At 43.9% G+C, this 27,747-nt stretch overlaps 1 protein-coding gene across 1 annotated transcript; it reads right to left on the bottom strand.

Annotated features, from left to right (window-relative positions):
• Positions 1–271: 271 nt before the first annotated feature.
• Positions 272–27,459, bottom strand: VWC2 (von Willebrand factor C domain containing 2). The gene is made up of 4 exons (XM_053361504.1): positions 27,344–27,459; positions 22,233–23,014; positions 8,692–8,821; positions 272–773 (listed from the first exon to the last, which is right to left on the bottom strand). The coding sequence occupies exons 2-4, from the start codon at positions 22,947–22,949 to the stop codon at positions 622–624; spliced, it is 999 nt and encodes a 332-aa protein (XP_053217479.1). The 5' UTR covers positions 22,950–23,014; positions 27,344–27,459; the 3' UTR covers positions 272–621.
• Between the last annotated feature and the right edge of the window lie 288 nt (positions 27,460–27,747).

Genomic DNA, 27,747 nt, shown 5'->3' with positions numbered 1-27,747 from the left:
TCAAGAGCCAGGTCACAAGAGTAACCCAATTTTGGCCAGCCAGAATATATTACTGTTAGTGTAATCAATATTGTCCCACATCCAAGAAAAGAAGACCTGGCTCACATTTTACACACACATACACTCATAAACTCACTGAAGTCAGCAACAAAAACCCCAGAGGCTAGGACCGAACCTATTGTAAACTTTTCAGAGTAGACCTCCGTCAAGTTCTTATCATTTTCAGATTTATCATTTCCCTGCCTTTTTGTACTTCCCCCACAAAAACAGCTTCTATCGCAAAGTCATGTTTTCTTTTAGTCGAGACCAGGTATGCAAGAAGACAATCATTTATCTCTCCCAACATTTATTTAATCTCTCAACTATAGAAATAATATAATCTTTTAATGTAATTTACAGTACTCACCTTGGAAATATAACACATTTAATAAGATGTGAACAATCAAGTCCAAACCTTCTTTTGCTCAAATACTGTTCTGTGGAAAAAGAAAATACCAGCAGGGTCCTTTGTCCTCAAGCAAAACAATAGTTCTTTTGAAGATGTTTCTCGGTTCACTCAAATATTGTTTGGAGCATGGAAGTATTTTTATAAAAACATCTCGAGGCATTGGGCTTGTGGATCTAGATTTGCTTGCAGTCATGTCTGGTACACATCGCCTGTCGTTCAATTCGCCAAGTCACTTCTTCATAGGTACAGTGGCATATAGTGCAGTCGTCAGTCTTCACCTCTCGACCTGCAGGGATGACTGTGGTCTCTGCAAAGCAGTTGGGCCCTGGAACAGAAGGAGGGGGGCACTGAGTGCAGCTGTTTCACATGGTGCAGGTTGTGCCAGGTGGACAAAACACAGGTTGGAAATGGAGACAGCCTGAAATCCTCTCTCTGACTCACAATGTGGACTCAAGCAAATCACAGCCTTAAAGCCCACAAACACGTCATACGTCAGTATGGTAAGAATGGCAAAGCTTTTAGTGTATTCCAAAGTGTTATTGCAGTTATTTTTAGTAATGACTCTTAGGGAATCGCCAAATGCATTCTGAAGCAGAGTTTATTTTATTTATTATTTTCCTAAAATGTATACTCCCCTTGATTGTTTTAAAAAAACAACCTCAAAGTGATTTACGAAAGAAAAAATATCAAGAAAAAAATCACAATCATACTTTAAAACACAGAAAAGTTACAATACTAAAGCAGATTAAAATTACCTCATCTTTCTAAGCATCTGGGTAGGCTTGTCTAAACAATACTGTTTTTAGCAGGTGCTCAAAAGAGTACAGTGAAGGTTCCTGCCTGATGTCAGTAGACAGGGAGTTCCAAAGTGCATGCGCTGCCACACTAAACAATCGTGTTCTTACAAATGTGAAATAGGTATTGTGTGGCACCTGCAGTAGTGCCAATTCTGCCAATCAAAGTGGTCCCAAGCTTTTGTGGCGCAATCAAATGCTTCACCAAGAGTACATGAAGACGGTGGAGACTTAAGTATCCTTGCTAAAACAACATTAAAGTTTTAAGGGCCTAAGAAGTGAGGGGGGTGCTGGTCTTGAGCAGCAACCAATGGGCAGGCCCTCCCCTCCCTTTACCAACAGGTAAGGATGTGCACTCATATCCCGCTATCTAAACACCCATTGTTTGAGAATTCACTTATCCAAACATGAGGAATCTGTGCCCAAACCTCACTATACACACTGCAGATTCAGATACCCAAACAGCTGGACCTGCATGTGGTGCTTTAAACAAATAAGCAGCCTTAAACAAGCCATTCCTTTTTGTGTTTTGCTGGTTCACGGCAGCCATTTCACCAGAAACCATGGTGGGAGGCGGGGAGAAAATGGGAGATATCAGACAAATGAGCATTTTCCCCTTCCTTGTTTCCTTTTTGCAAAGTTTCCGTGGATTTTCCTGGGTTTTCCCCATCACTTTGGGGGTCAAAATTCCATGGTCGGGAACACATTAGAAATTTCCCCATGGGAATTAATAGAAATCATTGACTAGTTATGTGAGCACCCAGCTAACAAATGATTTTTTGAGGACGCAGTGCGTTCAGAGAATGAGACCTGTGCATCCTTATCTCTGAGCCACTGCATCTACTGCTGGTGGGGCTGCTCCACAGGCTGCTCTTGCTCCACCATCCTCTTCTCCATCAAGGAGTCCTGCTATTCCTCCCTCCATTTTCAATTTCAGGAGAACGCTGCTCCTAGGCCTCTCCAGGAAACACAGATCCCACTTCTAACACCAGGATTACAAAAGTTGGGTGCCACACCCCACTCCGTCAAGCGAGAGCAAGATCCCAGAGGGTTCCAGTCACTCAGCCAGCATCTGTGTTCCTTTGGAGAATTGAGACACAGCAGAGACTGTCTTAGCTTTAAGAAATATAGTTTATTCACCTATTTACACCTTCGGTCTGCATGGAGGGAGTCCAGATCTTACAGCATGGTCTTTTTTAGAGAGGCTTGTCCCCCCAGCAGCACAACCCTGCAGTCCAAGGCATTTCTCCCAGTCATCTCTGCAGCCAGCCTGCCCAAGATGGATGCCAGTCTCCCTTCTTCCCAGAACACCCAGTATTATAGATTTGGATGGGGGACCCCCTAAACCCTAGAAATTAATAAATGGTAAGAATTTCATTATTTGGTCATGTGAAGGGAGAAATACAAGCTGCAAGGAATTCCTGGGTTAGCCTAGGCAAAACAACCTGGCCAAGCTAGGGCCATTAAGAAACAAGAGAGGGCCATGCAATGCAAGAGAGCTGTCCTCCCCCTTGCCCCGAGGTGTGAACAGAGACTGGGGGGTTGGAAGGATGGCAGGGTAACTGGGTGGGAGGTGACAGGAAAAGTTATGAACACTAGAATATTCTATGGAATCAGGAAGAACTTTCTGACAGTAAGAGCTGTTCATCTTTGGAATGTTCTCTCTCTGGAGGTGATGGACTCGTCTTCCTTAAGAGGTTTTCAAGCGGGGGATGGGTGGGCATCTGTCAGGGAGGATCCAGTTGAGATTGCTGCATTGCAGGGGGTTGGACTAGATGACCCTTGGGATCCCTTCCAACTCTTCAATTCTATGAAAATCTGAAAGCTCTAATCAGCTAAATAATCATATTGATAAATGTAGATTTCAGGTTTTAAACATCCGTGGCGTAGTGAGGCATTTTCCCTGAGGCATCAAGCCTCAGAAAATAAAACCACCCTATACCTGTAATTACAAGACTCATTTTTGACTAATTATGACCTATTTATTCATACTAAATAAAACTGTGTTGGCAGATTGTGACTGAATACAGACACCAACTGTCAGGAAAGAGGCAAAACCTTAAAATAGAACAGAATGTTTGCTCTGGCTGACAGAGACAGCAGAATCCCACCTTTTCTAGTGTGACATCTGCCACTCAGGAGCCCCTCACAGGCAAGTGCTATTTTGCGTTTGGCTGATTTAGCCCCAAGAGGGGCTGGGAAGAGGAGAAGGGAGGGGCGAAATGTGTAAGATATTGGAAAGGATTGAAGGCTGGCCCCATGAGAGAGAAAGGGGCTGAACAATCCTTCCACTGATCTCTGATAGCCCCATTCTGCTGCTAAGCTTTAGGCATTAATTTAATAAATAATAACAATAAACTAATATTAGAAGATGCTAAAAGAAATCAGGCAGTAGTGGCTCAACACTGTTTCGGGCTACTATTCAAGGCTTTAAGGGTGAAACCTCAAAGGTTCAGAAAGTATACCCGTAAAATTTAAAACTGATCACAGGAGGGTAAGTGCACAGCATCCAGCCCGCCATCTTACACTGATACCACCTGGAGCAAAGGACTATGGCAGACAATCACTCAGCATAGGAGGAACATTCTCTGCTAAAAGAACAGGTGCCAACATTTGGGCTCCTTCAAAGCCAGTATTGTCACTGAACTAATAAAAATCCTAATGACAGTGGAATTGGCCCATGGGCCTCTCACAGTGGAAGAGGTTAAGAAAGAAACAAATTCAAAAATAACATACAAGCCTGGAAAGACATCCCTGCAGCTGATCTGCTCTCACATAACTGTGCAGAAGGAGAAAAGGCCACAGAGAAGGACTGGGAAGAGCAGGGGCCCATGATATTGCAACACCTCTCTGCAACCACAAACTGGAAGAAAGCAGGCAGAACAGAGAGAGGCGAGGGAAAGGAAAACAAAAACCTAAGTGCAGAATGTCTTACCTGCAAGCATCAAGTTACATTGGCCATAAGAGAATTCTGGAATGATTAAGGCAAAACTCACAGGAGAAAATTTTCTGATTTTTGAAGGGGAGTAGGTAGTAATCCCAAAGGCAGGAGTATTTTAGCATTTTAACTTCTTGTATATTTTAATGCATTGTAAGTTTTTCCAGATTTTATAGTTTTATCTTCTTATAAATCACTTTGAGGTGGTTTTCTTTTTTTTTACAGTCAAGTGGTATATAAATTTTATGAAATCAAACGATCTATAAGAGATACCCTCTTCTGGCCTAGCACGGCAACGCCTCTCTCGTTCTTCCACTATTGTTGCCAGCTCATGGAGGTGAAATCTACACACAATATAAAAAAAGTTCTGAAAATGCTTTTTTAAAAGCATTTCTAAAAATACACTGAATTTTCCTTAAGGCTCACTATCGCTGTCTAGTGTCACATTATATGTTGCACTTAAAGCACACTTAGAACATTTTATTTGCAGCTGTATAGCTGAGTCCGGAGTCTTCAGAAAACTGCTTGCTTGCCTACCTACGCCTCTGCAGGAAAAAGCTCTGTGATGCATGCTCATGGCATATGAGTTGCCTATGTGATAAAAACTGCAGCAATAATTTAAGCTCAATGACACTTCCAAAGAAGAGATTTAACCAGCAGTTACATCATAGGTTCCTAGCATAGGAAGGAACAATAGCTCGCTGCATATTATTCCCCAGTCTGCACTCCCCTCCAGATTGCATTGGGTAATTTCTTCAGAGGCAAGAGTCATCTCCACAATCACCAGGATTATTCCTCTCTGATACTTCCATTTATTTCTAGAGATCTCCCATAAAGTCGAATCCTACAGCATTTGTATTTCTAATAAATCCACAATATGAATGGGAGACCTTGCATGCTACCTGTTTCAGAAGGGAACACTAGAAAAAGCTCCCAACAGCTTAAATATGCAGGGCTGGCCCACCCGTGAGGCAAGGTGAGGCAACCACCTCAGGCGGCAGCAGCTATAGGGGCAGCAGATCCCAATGGAGATCTTTATTCTCCCCTCGCTCCTGATGCAGAACTTCACTCACCCCTTCTTCCCTGGTGGGGAGGGGGCACCATACTGTGGTTCGCCTCAGATGCCCATATGTCTTGGGCAAGTCATGGTCAATGCACTTAGAAGTTAATACAAATAGCACCCCACTATTCAACAGAACCTTCCAGTTGAGCCAAAATAGCATTTTCTTCAGTGCAAAAGTAAAATGTCTTGTTAAATCTGAAATCAATTGGACCTCAAACTATTTTACTTTAGAACTACCACTCAATGTTTGTTTGTTTTTTAACCAAACTTTTCGACTTCTTAAAATAGTGAAATTAAAGTATTAGTAATTTAGAACACTTCAAAGCTTTGTCCTCAAGGTGGTAGCTGAATACAGTAATATGACACATTAAAATGCAAAGAAGGGGGGGGGGGAATACCTCACAGGTATCCAAAAGTCTAATTTATAAATATTAATCAGGCTGAAAATTGATTAAAGGACTCTTTGTCAATATAACTTACAGAGCGAGGCCTTGTTAATTTCCATGAGGTTTTACTGTGTTTGAAAGCTGGAATCATTAATTCAAAACCCATAACAAGATCATTTTAAGATCATTTTAATTAATTTTAATTTTAAGATCATTTTAAATTCTGTGTGATGTAAATTTCCAAGTTATCAAATGCTGAACTATTATTAAAATTGACTTTCCATTTTAATGGTCATTCAATTTCCTGTTTCATTCCACTCCCTATTTCCCATTCTGCCCTATATTTATCTCTATTTGTTTTGAAATTATATTTTACAAGTGAGGCAAAGATGGATTTGACATTCTGAACCTAGTTTTGCTGGAGGCCAGAATTTCAGCAAATAAAAATTTCAGCTCAAATGAAAGGTAATATCGTGAATGCTAATAAAAAGAATTTATTTCATAAAGCTAGGTTAACATAAACCTATATATCAACTTCTATTTGTGTCAATAACCTAAAGATTAGCTAAATTTGCACAGAAGATGGAAGATGATCCTGGAGTGGCTTTCTGCCGCTAAGCATTTATTACACTTTAATCTCTCTGTTTGTTGATGGAATTCCAGACTTCTTCAGCCTTGCACCTCAGTATCTAGTGCAATATATTTTAATGTCTATGTCTGAGGTAATCTTTCACTCTAAAAAATATATAGCACTACTATACTCAGTATATAAAAAGAGGGAAGTAGATTTCACATGAAACAGTCCTGTTTTGAGGTTTCTAAGAGGTGATCTATATCTCATGGATGCCAAGAAAAAGGGTGGGTTCTTTATGCTTTTGTCAATGAGGTTAACACATCTGTGCTTGGCAAGAACTATTGAAATGTATAGTTTGAGGTGCCCTCCCATGAGTTTTTGCCTTAATAATCTTTGAAAACAGAAAGCACTGACATTGGTTCAAAAAGAAAGAAACAAGGAATTAATGGTCTTATGTTTTTATGTGTTATGTCTGTTTTTAGCCTGAAACAGATTTTCTTTTAGATACTTGATTAGAACAGTGGGGGCACCATGGGAACATGAGACGGCCATTTGCAGCACTGTCAGAGACCAGGCTGAGGAGAGCTATTCTGACAAGGAATGGTGGAGGCCTCCCCTGCCCCCTGCCCCTGAACAGGATCCTGAAGCTGCCCAGGAGCAGTGGAGCAGTATAGATTTGGAGCAGCGGCTTACAGATGGATATAGTTTGGAAGACAACAGCTGGGCAGAACTGAGTGGGGAACAGCTAGGAGAAGAAGAACAGGGAGAGAGAGAATGAACAGATTCCCTTTCACTGGAAAGTGTCCAAGCGCTCAGTCCAAGGTCAAGGAGAGCAGAAAAGGTAGCTACACAGAAGGCCAAATGGTTGCGAGATCAGGTTTCCAGACAAGTAAGTGACAAGGGTGTTTCGGGGGGGAAGTGGGTGGAAACCTTAATTGGGAGCACCTTTCCTCCGAGATGGAGTCTTTGTTCTTTCGCTGTGAACATTAAATACTCTTTAACTGGTAAGAGACTATTTTCGCTTTGTTCTGCTTATGCACAGCCGAAGGGAGGGAGGGAGCCGCTTCCCCGAAGCCTGACAAGCACCAAGACAAGTCACCAGACACATGGGCATTAAACAGTTTCATTCTGTTTAGATCTGTCTGGTGCCAGCGTCTGATGGAGCTCTTGGTTCCCTATGGCACATTGCCATCAGACCTCACTCTCAGCAGGATGGTGGTGTCCTTCCTATGTCAGGCAGCCAGAGAAAGTGTGTTGGTGCAGCTACAGAGGGCAGTAGCACAGAGCCATTCCTACCAGTGGGCACTGGTGGAAGCTGTGGGGATAGGAGCAGCCAGCACTTGTGGGACTAGTCCATGGGGTCCTATTTCAGGGAGAGGTGACAGACCAGTGCCACATGGAAATTGCAGTGTTCATAAGACACATGCTGGCCAGAGCAAGCTAGTGAAGGGAGTCTGCTTCATGAGCTCCAGGAAGCCCCAGCTCACAAAGATCAAAGCGAGTTCAGCAGAGAGGCATGTTCAGCAGCAGGGCAAAGAGGCCAGGGAACACCATTGTGCCCCTCCTTTCCATGTCCTAAAGGAAACCCAAGCTCTCTATGCAGAAACTCAGTAAGCTACATGGACAATTACGCACATAGTGTGCCAGCCGGAGAGTGGGGACTTCCCAGTGTCTGTCACATGTACAACTATCTGCCTATTGTGAAGGGGACCCTAGTGTGATTAACAGGGCCCATTCAAAACTTAATGCAGAAGCTGAGGTTGGCAGTGCATAAACAGGGGGGGTCACTAATTCGCTCCCCCGATATCATGCCCAGTAACACTGAACTGCATAGGCCAGATGCAATTCGCCTCACAGATGTTGGCAACAACAAATTTTTGACAAACCTTCAGATGGGCCTGCACAAGATAGACTGTTCTCGACTGGAGAAAAGGGTGACTAAAAAGATTTCTGTCTCTTTTCTGGGGGTTAGGTACGAGAAGGAAAAGAGTTAAGTTTTAGCCTGAGGCACCTTTCCTGGTGATGGCCTGGCCTCGAGGCTTGTTCTCTAGGTTATGGGGCCTTGGAGTGGGATATGAGCCCCCTTTGAGGCCCACCTGCCTCATCTGCCCGGGGGGGGGGGATGCAGCAAGGCCTATCTACTCTCCCTTCATGGTGTGGCCTGGGGAAAGGCAGTTCTACTTCCATTTGCCAAAGGCATGAGCTCCATCACACAAGCGGCTGCGGTTTCGCCTTATGTTACAGTTAGCTCCTGCGCCGATAGTTGTTACCCTCTGCATCTGTTTTTTACTGATTTAAACTTAAGTAAAGTAGTCCTAGTTCATACAACTCTGGGTGCTGGGCTCTTTATTTGGCCATCAGGTAACAAATACCATTCCCTGCAAGAAAGGCACATACTTGTTGAAACTGCACTTTTGTTAATGTTGTAGGGATAGTTTTTTAAATAGCTGAAGCTTTAAGCCAACTGTCGCTTGAATTTGTTGCTTACCATTTTTGCAGATAGGACAGCACTGATCTGGCTCATATACGGGATCCACGCAGTCCGTCTGAGGACATGCAGACACTGTACACACTACTTCGCCATTGGCTTCACAGCGGCATTTTTCACAAGGCGAAACCTGAAAACAAAACAAACTATGTTTTAGCTTGGGGGCTGTCAGATTTCAAGTTTGAGGTCTACTTTGTTTTTACTAGAATCCAAATTGCCACCAAGCAGAGACAGGTACAAAGCAGTTCCTTGGGGAAGGAGGGATGCTATTGAGCTACATGCAAAATGGTAGCTCAGGGGACAGAGCCCCACTTGGCTTATTACCAGCTTCTATGAATGTGCCCATGTTATAGATGGGTGTTAGATATGGATTGGAGGGTGGTACATTCACAAAATACAAAACAAGAATTACAAAGAGAAAAAAGACATCTGATTACTATTGATCAGGGTTCAAACAGCCAAATTTCATGCAGGGGAAACTTTTTGGTGTTGCTGTTAACCAGTATTGAACTGTAAAGTCCTGGCCAATCTACTTCAGACCATCCGACATACACCAATAGATCCTCATCTATCTTCGCATACCCTTGTTTTAGTCAGTATATTTCAGCAGGTTAGGCTCTAAGCATTTGATTTCATGTTGTAAATTCCTCTTCATAGTAATTTGAACAAGGAGATAGCATGAGCTCATGTGAACATGCTGGTGCCAGGTGCCCCCCTGAAAAATCCCTAGATCAGCCATAAAATCCTTAGATCTGCCAAATCCAAACTCTCATCTCATCTCAGTTCAGATTGTGCTGTAAATGAATTTGAACAACCACAAACAGAGTTAAGGATAAACATGTGCAAAAAAGGAGGGGGGGAAGCATGACAGTACAATAAAATTACTCCTTCAGACTCCTTACCAGCATTACAAATGTTAAATAGGAAAAGTGAGTTTACAGCTCTGCAATTCCAGTCTCTGCTCTCTGCTCTAGCTGAAGGACGCCACTGGTGGATTCTGCAGGAGGCGAGCGCATCCAGGTGGGGCAATGTGCCTGACGATTGATCCCAGTGCTTACTTGTTTGCCCCATTTATAAGGCCTTAAGAGCAGTCTTGTTCAAAGACTTAAATATCTCAGCTGACAGATCAATTGAGTGCTTGGTTAACTTTCTATTAGGAGACCCGTTCTCTGACATTTCTGAAAGGCAGGTTGTTTCGCCTTCAGAGCAGCAATTTTAAGGAGAAACGTTTGTGAGGGTGCTAAGTTAAATTCTTCAGTGGTGCAAATTTCTATTTGGCAGAATGCCTATTTTAAATTGTTATTTTAACTGCACAACATATTTTGTTTGTGTGTTTCTTGTTTTGGCTTCAGCTACACAAATGAATAAACAATGACAATAAAATACCCGCAAGAGGCCAAATCATAACCATATATGACAACATAAGACAAACGCATTTCAACAGAGAAGTCCCTATAAGTAGCCTAATATAGTAACAGAAACCTGAGCAGAACAATTATGTAAGAAATAAAAACAGTGATTGGAACAGCACTTCCAGAATTAAAAATAATCACATATTTAAGAAACTCACAAGTTGCAAACTAAGACTCACCAACTGGCTTTGGCTCTCGTATGTGAGACTTCAAAGAAGGAGGGCAAGACCTGGAAATAGACTGGGAACCAGTGCAGATTAAAAAGTGCAGACTTAATATGGTCAAGCTGTTCATTGCAATTAATCATCTTGTGGCAGTTTCCAGACTGTTTTTTAAAGAAAACACCACACATAACACATTGCAATATGTTAAGATCTCATTCTCCCATGCCAACCTGCCCATGCATTAAGATCAGCAGATTAGGGCTCCCTGATGCGATACAAGATGTGGGGTCCCATGGAAGGGCCTTTTCAGTAGTGGCTCCATGTCTGTGGAATGACCAATCCACTGAAGGGTGTCTGTCTAGCACCAGCTTTGGTATTTTTTATAGATGCTCACTTTTTTGCTATGTTTATAAAGCTTCTAGTTATCTAATAAGTGTATTTAATAAGCATTGTTTTTGATGCTCTTGCATATTACATTTTAGGTCACCTTATATTCCTGTAAACTGCCCTGTGAGCATGTTTGGCTAATAATAAATACATTTCTAAGTCCAGCTGTCTCCATTCAAGGAAGGGCAAAGCTGGTGAACCAGCTGAAGCTCTATAAAGGTGCTTTGACCACAGAGTCAGCTGAGCCTCAAAAAACAGTGCTGGATCAATAAGCATGCCCAGACTGGGGACCTGGTTTGGAGGAAGTGCAGTCCCGTCCAGAATATTCACCTGAGTGGATGAATCAACAATCAGCAGTACCTCCATCTTGTCTGGGCTAAGACTCCATTTATGCATAGAATCATAGAATGGCAGAGTTGGAAGGGACCCCAAGGGTCATCTAGTCCAACCCCCTGCAATGCAAGAACAGAATCATCTCAACTAAAGCACACCTGACAGGTGGTCATCAATCTGTCCCTTCTGAGGGAGTCCATTCCACTGCCAAACAGTTCTTATTGTCAGAAAGTTCTCCCTGGTGTTTAGTCAGAATCTCCTTTCTTGTAACTTGTATCCATTGGTCCCACCCTCTGGAGCAGGAGAAAAGAAGCTTGCTCCATCCTCCATGTGACAGGCCTATCATGTCTTCTGTCAGTCTCCTCTTTACCAGGCTAAATGTACCCAACTCCCTCCACTGTTTCCATCTCATCCAGGCCATCACTGGTCAAGGACAAGCACAGCCTAATGAAAAAATAGAGCTAAAGCCTGATGTCATATACTACAGTAAATACTAGCTAAACCCTGGGCCAAATTTCTGGGTGAATGTTCAACAACACAAGAAAAAGATTAGATATCTGTGGAGCTCCCCCAAAATTACTGCCAATGGTCAAGCAGTAATCTTCCTGCCCACTTTCTGGAAACATCCATCCTAAGTAGGAGGGGAATTTCAGCCACTTAGCCTGGACAACATATCCAGAAGGATACTATGATTCATAGTATCAAAGTACTGATACTTTTTTCTCAAAGGGACTTTGGGAGACAAGCACCTTATAATAGTTCTGCTGTGTGTTCTCCAACATGGTACTTTAATTCCACCTTGCTCACTTAAAATACCACTCTGTAACCATTAGCGATTCTCTCTCACAATATTTTCAATTAAATGTGGACATTGGTCTGGCATACCCAATAGTTTAGGATGCCATGACGGTGGTCCTTTGTGGAGCCCCTACAGGCAAATCTATTAAATAAAAAAAACTCATCCTGTATCAAAACCCAATTAACCACCGATGTCCTGAGATTGGAATGGAAACACAAGCACACCGGTTCTCCAAGGGACCTCAAATATCGTTAATCTAAGCAGTGCATACTTGAAGCTTTAGAATTCAATGATTGCTAAGTATTTTATTTATGTTAATAAAAAATACTACAAATTTTAGAAACAAGAATTCCAAATTATTGACTAATGTGTTTAAAAGGCAGAGCTACACGCAAGATCTTATCAATGAATGATCTTTCTGGATCTCAGGTTTAGGAAAGTATTTGTGAATTGTTGCTGTTGTTGTTGTTGTTTTATTGTTTGTACCCCGCCCATCTGACTGGGTTGTCCCAGCCACTCTGGGTGGCAGCTTCCAATATATATAAAAATATAATAAAGCATCACACATTAAAAAGCTTCCCCATCTAAGCTTCCCTTAAATGTCATCTATAAGTTATATAGGTACTCATCTCCTTAACATCTCCTTAACATAGGAGGGCGTTCTACAGGGTGGGCATCACCACCAAGAAGGCCCTCTGCCTGGTTCCCTGTAGCCTCTGAGGGAACTGCTACAAGGCCCTCAGAGCAAAACCTCAGTGTCTGGGCTGGACGATTGGGGTGGAGATACTCCATCAGGTATACAGGGCCAAGGCCATTTAGTGCTTTAAAGGTGAGCACCAACAAATCTGAAGTATTATGTAGATATATACTTCCCCACCAATCCAGATGTTGCACAAATTACAACATCTTTTTGGACTCACTCTGTCCCTATTTTGTACCTTTCAATCTCTTCAGGGAAGCTCTTCCTCAAATAATTTCTAAGAAGAAAACAGGCCATTATTAGAAGCTTAAAAGTCGCAAGTCAAAAGGCCCAGATGGGACTTCTGTGTGATCCAAACAAGTGTTTGAAGGATGTCTTTTGTCTTGCAGTTGTCTGTTCTTGTTAATAACATTATGCAAGGAGATGCCATTCCTGAGTCCTAGTTGGGGAAGTGGATGATTCTGATACTTAAACCTGGGAGAGCCCTCCCTTGCTGGAGTCTTATGGCCCCATCTCCCTCCTTCAGCAGGAAGAGAAAATATTCACAGCTGTACTTGTGGCATGCATTTCATCTGGACCAAGTAGGGTTTATTTCAAGTAGAAAGATGGTTTCCTCCATCCAGAGGGTATTAAATATACGCCACAGCTGACAAAACAGAAATCCCCTGGTTTGTACCCTTAAAGGCCTTTGACTGCATCGAGTGGCCTTTTTCTATACTTTTCTTCACAAATACCACTTTGGAGATGGCCTTGGTATGTGTTATATCTAGATTATATAGCCCCACACTGGTAGAAGTGGATTTTGACCCATTCTTTCTCCACACTCTGCCTGCCCTTCATCAAGAGATTGAAGTTTAAGGGGCTGGCAGGATGGGGGTGCGGATTAACTATGATAAACTGGAGTCCATGATCTGGAAAATTGGTTCTAAAGATTATCTTTGTGTTTGTTGAAAAATGAATATTAAGGGTTGCCCTGTTGTCTTATGGTGTCTAGTTGTGTATCTCCTAGGGAGTTAACGGAATTATTTGCTCTCAATAATCTTCCAGCTCTTTCTCACATTAAACCTGATTTTAAATCCTTTGTGGCTCTGTATTAGAACTGCAGGAAAAGTGAGCTAGCAGTAGCTCAAATTGTGTGAATAAACACCCTGATATGGAGGTGCAATGGCCAGGAGTTTCCCCTGCACAGTTCACTCTTGACAACTGCAGAGCAAATGCACTGCGATGCATAAAGGACCCATGTGAGGGAGCATGGCTTAGAAGGATAACAGAATGCTGGCACTAATTAATAAAGACATGGTTACAGCTTTACATGAACAAAAAGGCCTTCTTGCATAAATGTTCATAAATACGCCACACAGTCTAGTCATACGTGGCCTAGATTTTCATCACTTTTCAAACAGTTCTTGACAGTAACACTTTTGGGGAATAATTTGTAACTGAAGGTAAAGCGATGCTAAAGCAACATTAACTCTGCCCCTTGAGGACTACCTAAGGCCATCTTACATGAGTGTTCCTTGACCAAATGCCAGTGAATTTCTTCTTTCCCCTAAAAGCTACAGGGAAAAAGAATCAGTTCATTTTCTCATGCTAAATAATAGAAGATGTTTTTATGTCGTTTGATTTTATTGATGACACAAATGTTGAAGCACATGGAAGAGAGATACCTACAGTTTATAATATGGTGGAGTCTATAGGTGGTTAATTCTTCTCTGCTTTCTTGTTTTTCCCATATGTTCTTTATTTTATATTGGAAAACAGATGTAAGGGGTCTGTAACTAACGGATATAACTAAAAATGCACAAATGTAATTGTTATTGGTAACAACCAAGTATTACTTCTCTGTTTAACCGGTATAACCTACCTTTCTGTATTGCCAAAATTGTCAATATTACCATGTCCTCTCGGAAACCAGTTTAAATTTTCTGTTCTGTTTTGTTAAATGAAACAAAATGTTTTGTGCTTGACTCTGTGTATCTTGGCTTTATGGAAAACCAAAAAAAAAAAATATTGAAATTAAAAAAGGGAAAGGAACCAAACTCTTTTATGCACATGTGTATCGCCTGCAGGGAACAGAATGGCAGGTTTCAAAAAGTGAAGGCACTGCTGTCCTGCTGCTTTATCAACACTGCAAAAAGCTCAGCACTTCTGGTCATCATAACCATTTTCTAATGGCCTTCTGAACAAGTTTTGCTTGTAGGAAGGCTGAAAATAGGTGTCTAGGAGATGTCTAGGAGATAATCTCTCAAGAGTTCATATCCAAAGTGTTCCAACTAAGAATAGAACAATTTAGTGAGGAACAGAAGCTGAGGACTACAGTTCTATACCTCAGTCATGGACACTTTGGCTTGAAAATAAGTATTGCTGACTAGAACTGAATAGAACATAATTTCTAAACTATGCTTAGGAATGAAATAGCAACACTGCACAGGGTCAAGCAGCATTTGAAATTAGTCAGGCACCAGGCGCATTTTGCAACGGGACTGTCAGAATGCGAGCATTTTGAGAAATCTTGTCACCATGTATGGCAACTGAGACTCAAGAATAAATTTGCCGCTGCTGGCACTGACGGCACGGGAGGAGAAATGCCCCCATACCCACCTCCACAGTAGGAGAGATCACTGCGGCTTCTGTGGGAAATGCCACTTCCCCCAATGCAACAGGAGTAACTCTTGTGAAAAGGACAAAATGGCAACTAGACTTTCTGTTTTTGCGCCCATAATGTAGGTTCCAGGAGCCGTGCGACAGAAAGCTCTCCTATCCTAGTTTCTAACACTGGACTCAAGCGTTACTGCTCTGTCCCCAGAGCCAGCCCCACCTTTAAGAATGGCTTTTAGTAGTAACGTGAGGGGGAAACACACATGCAGGAGCATCCTAAGGACAGTCCAAGTACTTCTGTCCAGCAGCCCAATGTAATGCTGGCAAAAAAAAAGTATAACAAGGGTTTAGACAGGTTTTATAACTTTGCTCCACTTTCTTGTATAGGATGCCAATTTAGCTGTTGCAAATGACAGAGTTCTCTGCTTGCTCCACATCAGCTAATAGAAGGAGGGAAATGGCAGTAGGCTACTTGTGATTCGCCTTGCCTTAGCTACATAATACCATATCGGCCCAAATATAAGCTGCACTTGAATATAAGTTGCACCTTTAAAATTCAAGGGGAAAATATAAAAAAGACAATACATAAATATAAGCTGCTCCCTTAAAATTCCGCAGGCACTCACCCCCTTTCTGTTTTACTGTTTCAGCAGTGATGTCGTAAAAAGCAATTTTTGTCAGGTCGCAAATTTAAGCCACACTTAAACTTTTCACGGTTGGAATTTGGAAAAAAAGTGAGGCTTATATTCAGGCCAATACAGTATATAGAAATTATCTATTGTATAAAGCAATTTAATGTTAGCATGAAGAGGATACTTTTTTAAAAGTAATACTGCAAATACTAATGAAACCCCACTATGATCCTTGCTATTTCAGACAGAGAAATCCTGACTAAAGGAAACTGGTGCAACTTACCTGACGGTAAGCTGCTCCTATCCTAAACTCTGTTGAGAAGCCCCTGGGAGGGGGCTAGTGCTGGCTGAGTGGGCAGGTGAGTGTCGGCCTGAGTTTAGAGGATTGAGCAGCTGAGCAGGATTCAGAATAGGTGCAAGACTCTCCTTGCCCCATCCTCCTCCTGCCACTCCCCCAGAGCCCCCCTTGGAGGGACTTAAGTGGGCACAGGTTCCACTGGCTGAACTGGGGTGAAGGATTTATGCCGGCATCGCCACAACTCAGCTGGGAAATCCTGGTGGATTTTGCATTTGGGTTGCACTAATTGCTTCTCAACCTATTTGTTTCACCAGTAAGCTACATAATTAACTCATGTTCCTGAAATTATGTGTCGTTAAGATGCTCTGGGCAACTTTCCCAATTCAAATTTGTTACTAGTTCACCATGAGTATTATCCAAATAAGAGAGTGTGTATGCACCAAAGACTAGGGACGGGGGAGAAATCTGTTCCAGTCCAAAGCTCAAACAGAAGTTCTGCTGCCATGTGAGCACAAAGTGCCTTTACAACATCATTAACAGAAAAAGATCACTTTCAACATTGGTTTTATTTTATTCCATTTATGCTAACTTCTCTGGGTGTTTGTCACACTGGTACTGTGGCAAATTCAGTCAATGGAATGACAAGAATAATGTTGGTTAGAAGTCTGATGCCTGAAGCAAAAACTCAGAACACACTGAATGTGTGCAGGGCTCCAACCATAATTGTAATGAGCGAAGCTGGAACATTAAGGTGAATGAAAGATTCACCGGTGCTGCATCCAGCTGCAGTATAGATTTCTTGAGGTTTTAGGAATCATTATTATTGTTTATATACTGTTCAATGCCCAAATAGGCTTCTAGTGGTTCAGCATGAAAACCAACTATACAAATACTAAAATACAAATATTCATAATTAAAATACAAAATAAAACAGGAGGTAAGTGCATAGGACCTACTAACCAGAATTATAAGAGCATGCAATCATGTACATGTTTACTCAGAAGTAATTGTGTTCAGCTGGATTTACTCCCAGGTGAGCCTACACAGGGTTGCAGTCCAATTCCACCCACCCACCCCTTTTATTACTGTTCACAACACATACAAAAACCTGTGGGGGGGGGGACAGCTCTAGGTATAATTACTTCATTTAACAAACTCCCAAACAAGATATGCTTTGGAACCATAACCAGTCTTTCGTAAAGACTATGTCCTTTGACATCAGCATAAAAAACATGCAATCATGAAGCTCGCTGTGTGACCTTGTGATGGTTTAAAAACTGAAGCCTGCCACACAACCTCCCAGGGTTGTTTGTGAACCAGGTGTTGGTGGCTGCAATTCAAACATTGAACAATATATTTAGGAAAATCACAAAAACAGTACAAAACCATTCACCAGGGTGCTGCTGTGCACAATAATAAAGCTGGAGTAAATTTTCCACGTGCCCTTTTTGGCATCACCTCAAACTTATGAGGTTCAACCATTGCAATATACTTAAAAATAATACCGTTCAGATGAGCAAGCCTCAACATATCTCCATCATCACGGCGTGGGGGAGTGGGGTGAGGAGCACAGCCATGTTTGTATTCTTTCATCATTCACGTCCTACACCTGAGGCTTTCAACCTTTTTAAGCCCATGCCTTCCTTGACCAACTACATTCTTTCTGTGGCTCCCCTACAGGGAAATGTGCTCTGAGCCTCAGAAGCACAGCCCTTGAATGCAGAGCCAGCAGCCCCCACCCCTTTTCGAACACCCTCCCTTGTGGAGTGTTCCCTCAGCCTCTTCTCCCCTCTCCTTGGGAGTCCTCCAGGCAACCACCACAGCTGCCCCTGCTCTCTGAGCTGCGCCTGCCCACCCCAAACAGAGGAACCTCCTCACACTGCCCCCCAGGGGCCTGGGAAGAGGATGCCCCAGCCTGCACGGCCCGACAGAGACTGGCCAAAGGTGAACGTCAGGCCAGCACCTTACTCACCTTGGGAGGCACCAGTGGCAGCAGTGGGCACCCACTGGACCTGCATGGCAGAAAGGCTCCCCTTCAGTACTGGGCACTCAGCTCCCAGGCAGGCATTGCACACAGCAAGCAAAAAAAAAAAAAAAAGGCCAGTGCAGCACCTGCCTGCCTGCCCAGCCTCCCACTTGTCTGTCCGTTCCCAACAGCAAGGGCTGGTGGACTGACCATCTGGGCTCCCTCACCTGCTTACCTGCTTACTCCAAGGCCGCCTCAGTTCCTGCCAACTGGCACCTCCTGGCCAGACCCAGAGGCACCATTCGAATGTGGAGCTTGTAGCTAGGGCTGCTGCAACAAACAGCCATGCATGTCTTGGGGAGGCAGAGACACGAGGGGGCATCAGAGGAGGGGTGGAAGGAAAGAGGGATTCAGGCTAGTGTTGGCCATGGCTCCCCTGACCACAAGGGCATAGCCAGGGGCAAGCTTTCGTTGGGGCAGCAGAACCTCATATTTGTATTGATTTTTTTTTATGGGGGGCACCTGGCCTCTGCTTCCCTGGCTACGCCCATGCCTGACCATCATTCAAGGCACCCTGGGTGCCACGGCACACTGAATGAAAACCCCTGTCCTAGACAGCCCACAACCCTGAAGGCAGATGGCTACCTAACAGGCAATTAGATGGGTCATTGATTTGTGAATAGAAACATATGGAGAAAACAGCAGCTGTACTGGAAGTTGTGTAAGATACCTATGTAAGGGACAGCAGTAACATTAGATTTGGCCACTATAACTTGGTAGGACAGAAAAGATCTATTTTGGGGGACTGCAAACACCCACAGAAACTGTCTGTTGGATAACACCTGAAATGAAAACATATGGCATACTACTTCCTTCCAAAGAACACGACGCACTGCTTACTCTTTTGGCTTTTGTAATGATGTGTGCTTGTCTGCTTTTGGCACCGTTTATTTCTATGAATCATCCCATCAGAGCAGTTAGAATGAGTTTAATACAAAAATACATTTCATCAGTTATCTGTGACCCAGGTACAAGCGCCTATCTAAGACCTAGCTTGGAAGGTACAAGCAACCATCTTGACCCTTAATGCTTACAGAAAGGATCAGCATAATAATCTGGTGTTGACTGGGAAACTTAATTAACACCCTTATGTAAGTAGGAAACAGACTTTGTACAGACAATGAAGTTCCTTTCAAGATGCCATTCTTATTCAGGAACTGTATGGTCATATGATATTCCCAAATTAAAGACCACGTCCCCTCAGCTTCAAAATACATTAGTAAACAGAATAGTAAACTAGCACATATAACCAATGGTTGAAAGAACTCACTAAGGAAACCTTCTTCTCCATAGAGTACAGTTGGCCCCAAACTGTACTTAAACCCCAGATTTTCAAAGCTTGGGTTGCTCACAATCTCCACTGGTATCCTCTTTTTGCTCTACATTCTCAAGGACCAACCTTACGCTTTGATGGATCATAAGCAAAGGAACAGGTGAGAAACCTGTTGCTTTCCTGGCATAGGATTCTGAAGGGGGCGCCTAACTCTCACAGGAGGTACAGATCTCTGATCCTTGGCTTTCCGCTGGGCCTGCTTCTAGATCTGGATCCCTCCCTATCTTCTCTTTTAATGTGAGTCTGTGGCACATTGTTGCACTCACTCTTCAGGCTTAGGTACTTAGAGACTCTCTTTGCGCTCTATAATTAAGGTGTATAAATGCTTAGTGACTGTATTTATTGCCCGCAAATTCTGCTCCCTGAAGCAACATCTATATACTCTGTCTCTTTCAGTTTCATGTAATAAACCAATCTTTCTCTATTCCTTTGGTGTATTCCTTTATTGAGCATAAGGTGAAGGGTAATCACGTTTTCGTAGTGGATGCATATACTGACTCTCTGCAAAAGAATCCGGTCCTTTCTGAGTACACCTGAGTGTTTGCAAGCTATTCGCAAAATGTGGAGACAGGCAGTATAAAACTTCTAGCTCTAGTTTATAGCTTTCTGTGAGCTTTCTCTTAACTGCCAAGTGCGAAAGAGAAAGAGAGAGAGAGAGAGTGTCATGTGTCTAAAGTTTTAGGGCTTTCAAGTCAAACCACATTGATTTAAAGGTTGAGGGCTTTGAAGCTGAAACCAACAAAATTTAATGTCAGAGTTGTTGATCTGTGGACCCCTAAATTTATGTAACACCTGCACCCATCCCCACTTTCCATGCAAATACTTTGAATATTCTTTCTTTTGAGGTTAATCATCTCATGGGAGGGTTTGTACTTAAAAGGCAGAGGCTGGTTTTGCGAATGTCTAGGGTCTTTGTGGAAGACTCAGTGGAATCCCTAATTGTTCGTGTTCCATTAAAATTTAGGTAATTTTCTTTCTGCAGTTGCCTTGGAAACACTTATCGACCATCGGCCAGACTTAATACCATAGACAGAAGAACACAAAGGAGTGTCTCAATCTTTTTCTTCAATACATATTGTATTTTGGAACATTTTATGTAGTTCTAAAATATATTAGGTGAGATTAACATGGGTCTCAATATAGTTTATTTCTGCCTTTGAAAGCTTGGGTGGCCTCACTTGCATAGAGTGCCCTGGAACACAACTCCTGACCACAACTGCACCTGGGACAAAAGCCAGTTTTAGAAGGAGAAAGCATATTCTGTGTGTGACATAAGCAACAGGTAAAACTTTTTCACGATTGCAGAAAAATCTTTAAACCTTGCCAGAACAACCGACTGCCACACCAACATGTGCTGTCAAGAGGCTGCTTAGCAAAGAAGGAGCTGTGACATTTCTAGAAAGCCTCCCAGTGAAGTGTTTGTGCATTTGGGAAGATGAATGTTTTAAATCTGACAGGCCACTAAAACAATCAAGTAAGGTGTATGACTTTTTGTAAGGACTGCTAACGTTTAAAATTCAGTTATTTGGGGATTGTTTAATGCTTGCCAATTATATGAGACATATTTCAAATAAGTTAAGAAGTAACCAGGAGAGAGGTTTTGAGGAGTTAGGAAATGAGAGCAAGTTCATGGGGAATCAGAACAGCAAGTAGTAGCAGTGGAGGAGGAAGCGGAGCAGAAGAGGCACATCTTCTACTTTTTGAAAAGGAAGCTCAGAATCTGTGCCCCTTGCAGCCCTGCCCCCTGGTGCAATTGTACCACTGGTAATCCAGCCTTGCTTGAACCAAGAACTATGGTTAACGGCTTCTAAGCAAGTCAAAATTCAGAAGTCAACTTTAAGCATAGTTAACTGGTTTGTTCTGCTGACCAAAAAGGTTACTTCAACTCTTTCCACCTTCAGAGGTTTTCTGCTAAAAAGAAGAAGAGTTAAGCAGTTCCTCCCCCATTGGTCCTCCGCTGAAGACTGAACTCTCCCATGGCAGCTTGTGGTTTGTTTGTTTTTAAAAGGAAAAATTGGGAGAAACGCCGCCTCCATGTATGTCACATATAATTCCAGCCCTAGAAACATGCTTTCCAAGTGGCATGTCAATAAAGTGCAGTTCTCTACATACTGATAGATAAGAACTCTTGCAAACAAGAAGAAGGCAGCACATCGCCCAGTATTTAAAAAAAAAGTTCCCCTGAAATCAACCATGTCACTGAGCCTAAAGTACAAATTGTTTCAGTGTTCTGTCAAACATTAATTACATTTCCCAAGTTAATGAAAATATTGCCTCATTAGAGTGTTTTACCAGATAGAAATGCCAACCCTGATTAAACTAGCCATATCATGCTCCCTGAAATATGCTCTTAGTGTTAGACTGCAGACTAACAGACCTGACAGAAAGATTATATAACTCTGACATCCTCATTTGAAGAGGCAAAAGCAGGAGAAAATGTGCAAAGCCAAATCAGAAATACTGTGTTCTTAACCACAAATAATATTCCTCCACCTTCCCCCACAAAACCCCTTAATGCTAATGAAAGACAGGAACAATAAAATTATTATTCTTAAAATACAATGGGCATCCACAGGACATCCCAGCTATTATTAAATTACTTAACTGTGATTATGAGCTTTACAGATGTTTTTAGAAAATTATATAACAAAAGAATTGAAGAATGACCCAAACCTCCTTGTTAAAATATTGTGCTTTTGTCTAATGTAAAAGCTTGTATTTTTGGAGGACTATAAAGTGCAAGAAAGGATGGGAAAGAAATGTCAAAGAAACCATTCTGTGAACCCGAAAGCCAACAGGAGGGCAACGTCACGAGAACAAGCACCTTTCTGCTCACCCCCAGCGCCCCTTTCTCCTTACCGCGAATTCTTCCAGTGTTTGGTAGGTTTTGCCCCGGAAGTCGCAGTAATTTTTCCTCTCTTTGCACTGCGGGCAACACTGGCTGGTGTCCACATGAATACAGCGAGGGTGGAGTCCAGGGCACTCGGGCTGAATGCACAGAGGGCCCTCTTCAGTGCAAAGGCACGGGCATGCAGAGGGACCTGGAGTAAACTTCTCCCCAATCGCATAAACAAAGCCGCTCTCGTCCACACAGCCTTTCCCACGGTAATCTGGATAAGCATATTCCTCTGGAGGCTCAGGGGTACCACCAGCAACATCCAAAAAGGAAGACTCTTCAGCAGCTGGAAACTCCTCCTGAACAACTTCCATTTGCCCTTGGGCTTGGAGACTCCCAAACTTGCCACTTGTTGCCTGGCTACTCAAAGCTTGCTTTTGCTTAGTCCAAGATTCCTTATTGGAATAATTTCTGCTGCCCTTGCTTTTCCAGTCTCTGGTGCCCTCCTCCCTCCCACTCCTGCCCATTTCGTTCATTTTCCCAGGTCTTGTCTGATTCTGGCTCTCCCGGGCTGATGTGTGATCCCGCTTTTCTTGGCTTGGTCTTATCTCCTGCTTGTCTTGAACTTTTGCCAGTTTTGGGAAAGATGCAGTGGAACTGCAGAGAGCAGCCATCAAGCAGCAAGTCACAAGGAGAGAGCCAGAGAGAGCCCCAATTGCCATCGCAGAAGAGCGTGGCATCACCTAAGGCATCCCAGAAGGGCAGCGCACGCTTCATTCACATCCACTCTATCAGGCCACAGTCCCTGGAAAGAGAGGAGAGGCCTCAGTTTTCAGCATGCATTTTTTGTTCATTGCAAACAGAATATATACACCTTTATCTGTCATGTATAGAAAGTCAAGGATTTTGAATTGCAACACAGCCATGGGTTTGTCTGGCGTTCTTGAAAAAAGACCTGCGCAGTTAGCATATTTATTTATTTTTAAAAGATAGGTCAGAGATTTGGTATCCTATCATAGGATCAGGGAAGGAACCCTGAGGGTCATCTAGTCTACCCCCTGCAATGCAGGAATCCTGCCCACAGCTACCCCTGGGTGGGCTCAAACCACCACCTTCTGAATAACGCACTGACCCATTGCGCCATGGGCTCACCGTTAATCACTAGAAAGGATAAATCAATATAATGCGTATGAGAATCCAAAACATCTGGATAAATATATAGTCATACAAAAATAAATGCTATTTATAAAAAGATTACACTAAGAGGGGCAGATGCTGAAGACTGGAGAGGGAAGTATTACTGTATTTTAGTACAACGAAGAGCTCCAAATAAGATAAGCTTTGCATAGCTTTAAACCATCTTCCTTTCTTTTTTACACTCTGAAGAGGGAACAAACTTCACAGATGGCTTTGTTTAAACTGGATGTCCATGAAAGGAAATGAACCTCCTCAAATCACAACACACTACATAACAAGCATCTGTCAAAATATTTCCATATTCTGACTTCATGTGCCAGCATTTTCACTAATTTTTCATTCAGTCTGGGTAGAAGAGTTGCATACCAGGGAATAAAATTATAATCTAGGTTTATGGGGGAAAAGACTACACACACACACACACACACACACACAGGAAAAAAGCCTACACAGAGAAAAATCTCACAGTCCAACAAGCTAAGTTCAACAAACTAAAACCAAACTTCCATGTGAATTCTGCCCAACAAAATTTCCTAACTTTTCTTTCTCATATACAGAATGCTTCTCGTTAGAGAACTGTGGTGTATAATTTAAAATAAGTTAGAAACAGCAGTCTCGAATAATAAATTCCCTGGATTAAAGAAAGGTGAATCTAGATGTGTCATCAATTACCCTCCACATTAATCAGCATGTAAAACATGCAACCTCTTCTGCTGCTTGCCAATGAAAAGAAAATACTTCTTCACACAACTGATAGTAAAACAACTGAACTTGCTCCCACAAAATATAGTGGGGGCCACCAACCTGTATGGCTTTAAAAGAGGATCAGGCAAATTCATGGAGGAGGAAAAGGTGGCTACTTGTCACATGGCTTTGTTCTCTGATGTCTCCGAGTACCAGCAGATGGGAATCACCAGAGGGAAGAGCGCTCTTGCATTCAGGTCCCCCATGTACTGTTCTTATTATTTGTTAAATCTGTATACCACCCTTCATCTGTAGATCTAAGGGCGGTTTGTAAGGTAAAATTACAATATAGGCTTTCCACAGGCCCATGGCTGATCACTATGAGAACAGGACGTTGGACTAGATGGGTCTTTAGCTTGATTCATACATACAATGGTACCTCTAGTTGTGGACACGATCCGTTCCGGGGTGCCGTTCGCACCCCAAAAAGTCTGCAACTAAAGTGGCGCTTCTACACAAGTGCAGAGCATGATAGAGTGCTTCTGCGCATGTGCAAAGTGCGCAGAACGTTTCTGCGCGTGTGGCAAAACCCGGAAGTGTACACTTCCGGGTTTGCTGCGTTTGCAAGCTGAAAAGACGCAACATGAAGCTAACACAACACGAGGTATGACTGTATGTTCCTATCTATAAATCAATCAATCAATTGGTTAAAGATTGGTTATAAATTAATACTCCCACCATTTCCACTCAGGTCCTCTATTTTTAAATGTAAATACACCTGATCTCACCTTCCAAGCTCACAGCAGAAAGGTTTCGTGTCAGCAGCTGAGTCTCCATGGGCATGCAAGGGCCCTCCAGGGCTGATGCCACTTGCTACAGCATCGCTTCATTCTCATATATGCAGACACAAACAGTGTATACCTGGCTACAGAAGCTCGTTTTATTATTTTTAAACATATTATCCTTTTCCACAAGAAAATGCTTATAATTCAAGTAAATTCACATCAGGGCAGCAGAGGCAAGTTCCATTTTATTCCTGTAATTATTATAGTGCTATGATTTAAGAGAGTATAAAATGTGAAAATCACCATGCTCAGAACTTTGTTTTATTTTTGTCTGGGTTTGTATACTGCTTTTTGTTCATCAACCCCCACCCAACATCAGGAATGCAGAAGCAATTGTAAAGGATGGAGTGGGGAGGAATGTTTACTAGGTGCCTCACAGATGACTGTGGGGAGGGCCTGCAAGATCATTAAGTCCAAGGACTAAAATGATCTTGGGGAGAATGCAAACTCATATATCCCTATCCACAGATGTTGAGAAGAAGGAAAGGAATGAAAAATAAAATGAAGAACCATCGTGGTGTAATGGATAGTGCTGGATTTGAGACTCCTTAGTTCAAGGGACGCCAGTGGCGCTGTGGTCTAAACCACAGAGCCTAGGACTTGCCGATCAGGTCGGTGGTTCGAATCCCCACGACGGGGTGAGCTCAATCCCTGCTCCTGCCAACCTAGCAGTTCGAAAGCACGTCAAAGTGCAAGTAGATAAATAGGTACCGCTCCGGCGGGAAGGTAAACGGCATTTCCGTGCGCTGCTCTGCTTTACCAGAAGCGGCTTAGTCCTGCTGGCCACATGACTCAGAAGCTGTACGCCGGCTCCCTCGGCCTATAGAGTGAGATGAGCGCCGCAACCCTAGAGTCATCCGCAACTGGACCTAATGGTCAGGTGTCCCTTTACCTTTACATTCAAGTTCACTTGAACAAGTCAGTTACATTTGCTTACCTTAAAGACTAGAGTGTCCTGAGCTCTCCTACTTAATCTGTTCAGATGCTTGGAAACAGACACCATTATGAAGGGTCTGCTCCATCTTTTCACATTCTCTTCTGGTGATCAAAGCGTGCAAAAGGCCCCTTAAAGAATGGCAAAAAAACAATATGTGCAACTGTAGACCATGGAGATCACTCTCCCAACCAGGGCTTTTTTGTAAGAGAACGAGGGAGATGCTCCTGCTGAGTCCCTCTCTTCCTAGAAAACCAGCACTGCTCCCAACCCACTTCTAATTCTAGCACTGCTGTTGTCTCCTGCCTTTAATTTAGTTAGCATCTTACACCTCAACTCACCTTCAGCCTCAGTTTCCCTATCTGAGAAATAATACCCCAGGTTGGTGAGGAGTATGAAGACTGTAAAGCACGTTTCATGTTTCAAAAGTTCAGGGTTCAGACACTTGGGAACTGCTAAAACCTCTGAGTTGAAAAACAAGGCAAAACATTCCAATACATTAAAAAAACAACCCAGAAATAAAGACTGCATATACACCTTAACTGTAGTTTGTGAAGAGTGCTGGGAATTGTAGCTCTGTGAGGGGTGCACTACAATTCCCAGGATTTGGGGCAGGCAGGTGTAACACATATGATGTGAATGCAGCCCCAGAGTAATGGGCTCTCTGAGAATGAGAAATAATCCCCTGGGGAATGTCAGGAGAATGAAGACTGTAAGGAACATTTCATGTTTCACAAAGTCCCAAAGAAAATGACAACACAGTGACAATAATAAAATGAAGAGAACGCCTCAGGGTTCAGGGAGGCTGCACACCAGCACACATTGGAGGAAAAGCCTCACAGGGGCCGGTTGGGGTGGCAGCTCTTGGAAGGGTGAACTACAGTTCCCAAGATTCTTCGGAGGAAAATATGTGCTCTAAAGGCGATGGTTTGCAAGAGAAACACACAGACAGGCAGACGGACAAACCCTCTGAGACTGTAACGGCCTTCTTGGAAGACAACCCCGCTCCTTCCGGGGAAAGCAAATGCAGCTCGCATCTCCATCTTCGAGCCCATTCCAGGTGGGCATGTCGGGAACGAGCCGAGCAAGCCGCGACTTCCCGGAGCCGCATTCGGGCAGCGAGGGAGGCGGGGCGGGGAGAGCGGCCGAGGGGCAGCGGGCGGGCGGGCGGGCGGCGCCGGGGGGACGGGGACCCGGCGGGGCTGCAGCTGCAGGATCCAGCCCGGGCGGGAGCCGGCTGCTCCGGGGGCGGCGGCGGCGGCGGCGGCTGCCGCAAGAGGCTGGCGGCTCCGTGGCGCTGCCTGGAAAGGGGCCGCGGGGCTCTCGGCTGCAGAGGCTGATCGGGGCTGCCGACGCCGCGACACACGACCCGCAACTTCCCGATCCCCAAACAGGCAAAAGTTCCCCTTCGCGAGGAGGAGGCGGAGGACCCCTCGCCCGCCCGCCCCGCGCCCGCCCGCCCGCCGGCGGTTACCTTTGCGCGCATAGCCCGAGCCCAGCAGCTGCCCTCGGCCTCCCGTCAGCGGCGGCTCTCCTGGGGTCTGCCCGCCATCCTGGGCTCCGCCGCCGCCGCCGCCGCCGCCCTGGCCTCTCCTCGCTTGCCCGGCTCCGGCCGCTCCCTCAGCCGCCGTCCTTGGCGCTGCTGCCTCCGCCTCAGACGCGCAGCGAGCGGCTGACGCGGGCGGGGCGGGGGCGCTGGTGTCGCGCAAGGCGAGCCGCGGCCGAGGGCGCCGAGCTGAGCCGCCCGCGCGGGGAGGCTGAGGGAGACGGCGGGGCGGCGAGCGGGTCGTGAGGCGGGAGGGCGCCTGAGGCGAAGCCCCGCTCGGCTCCCCGCCCAGAAGGGCGAGGGAAGGGCCCCGTCGGGATCCCGGGGGCGGC

Source organism: Podarcis raffonei, chromosome 13 (assembly GCF_027172205.1).
Source record: "Podarcis raffonei isolate rPodRaf1 chromosome 13, rPodRaf1.pri, whole genome shotgun sequence".
NCBI classification, from domain to species: Eukaryota; Metazoa; Chordata; class Lepidosauria; order Squamata; family Lacertidae; genus Podarcis; species Podarcis raffonei.
Note: the sequence above shows the minus strand (reverse complement) of the source record. Positions and strands in the feature narration are given on the sequence as shown.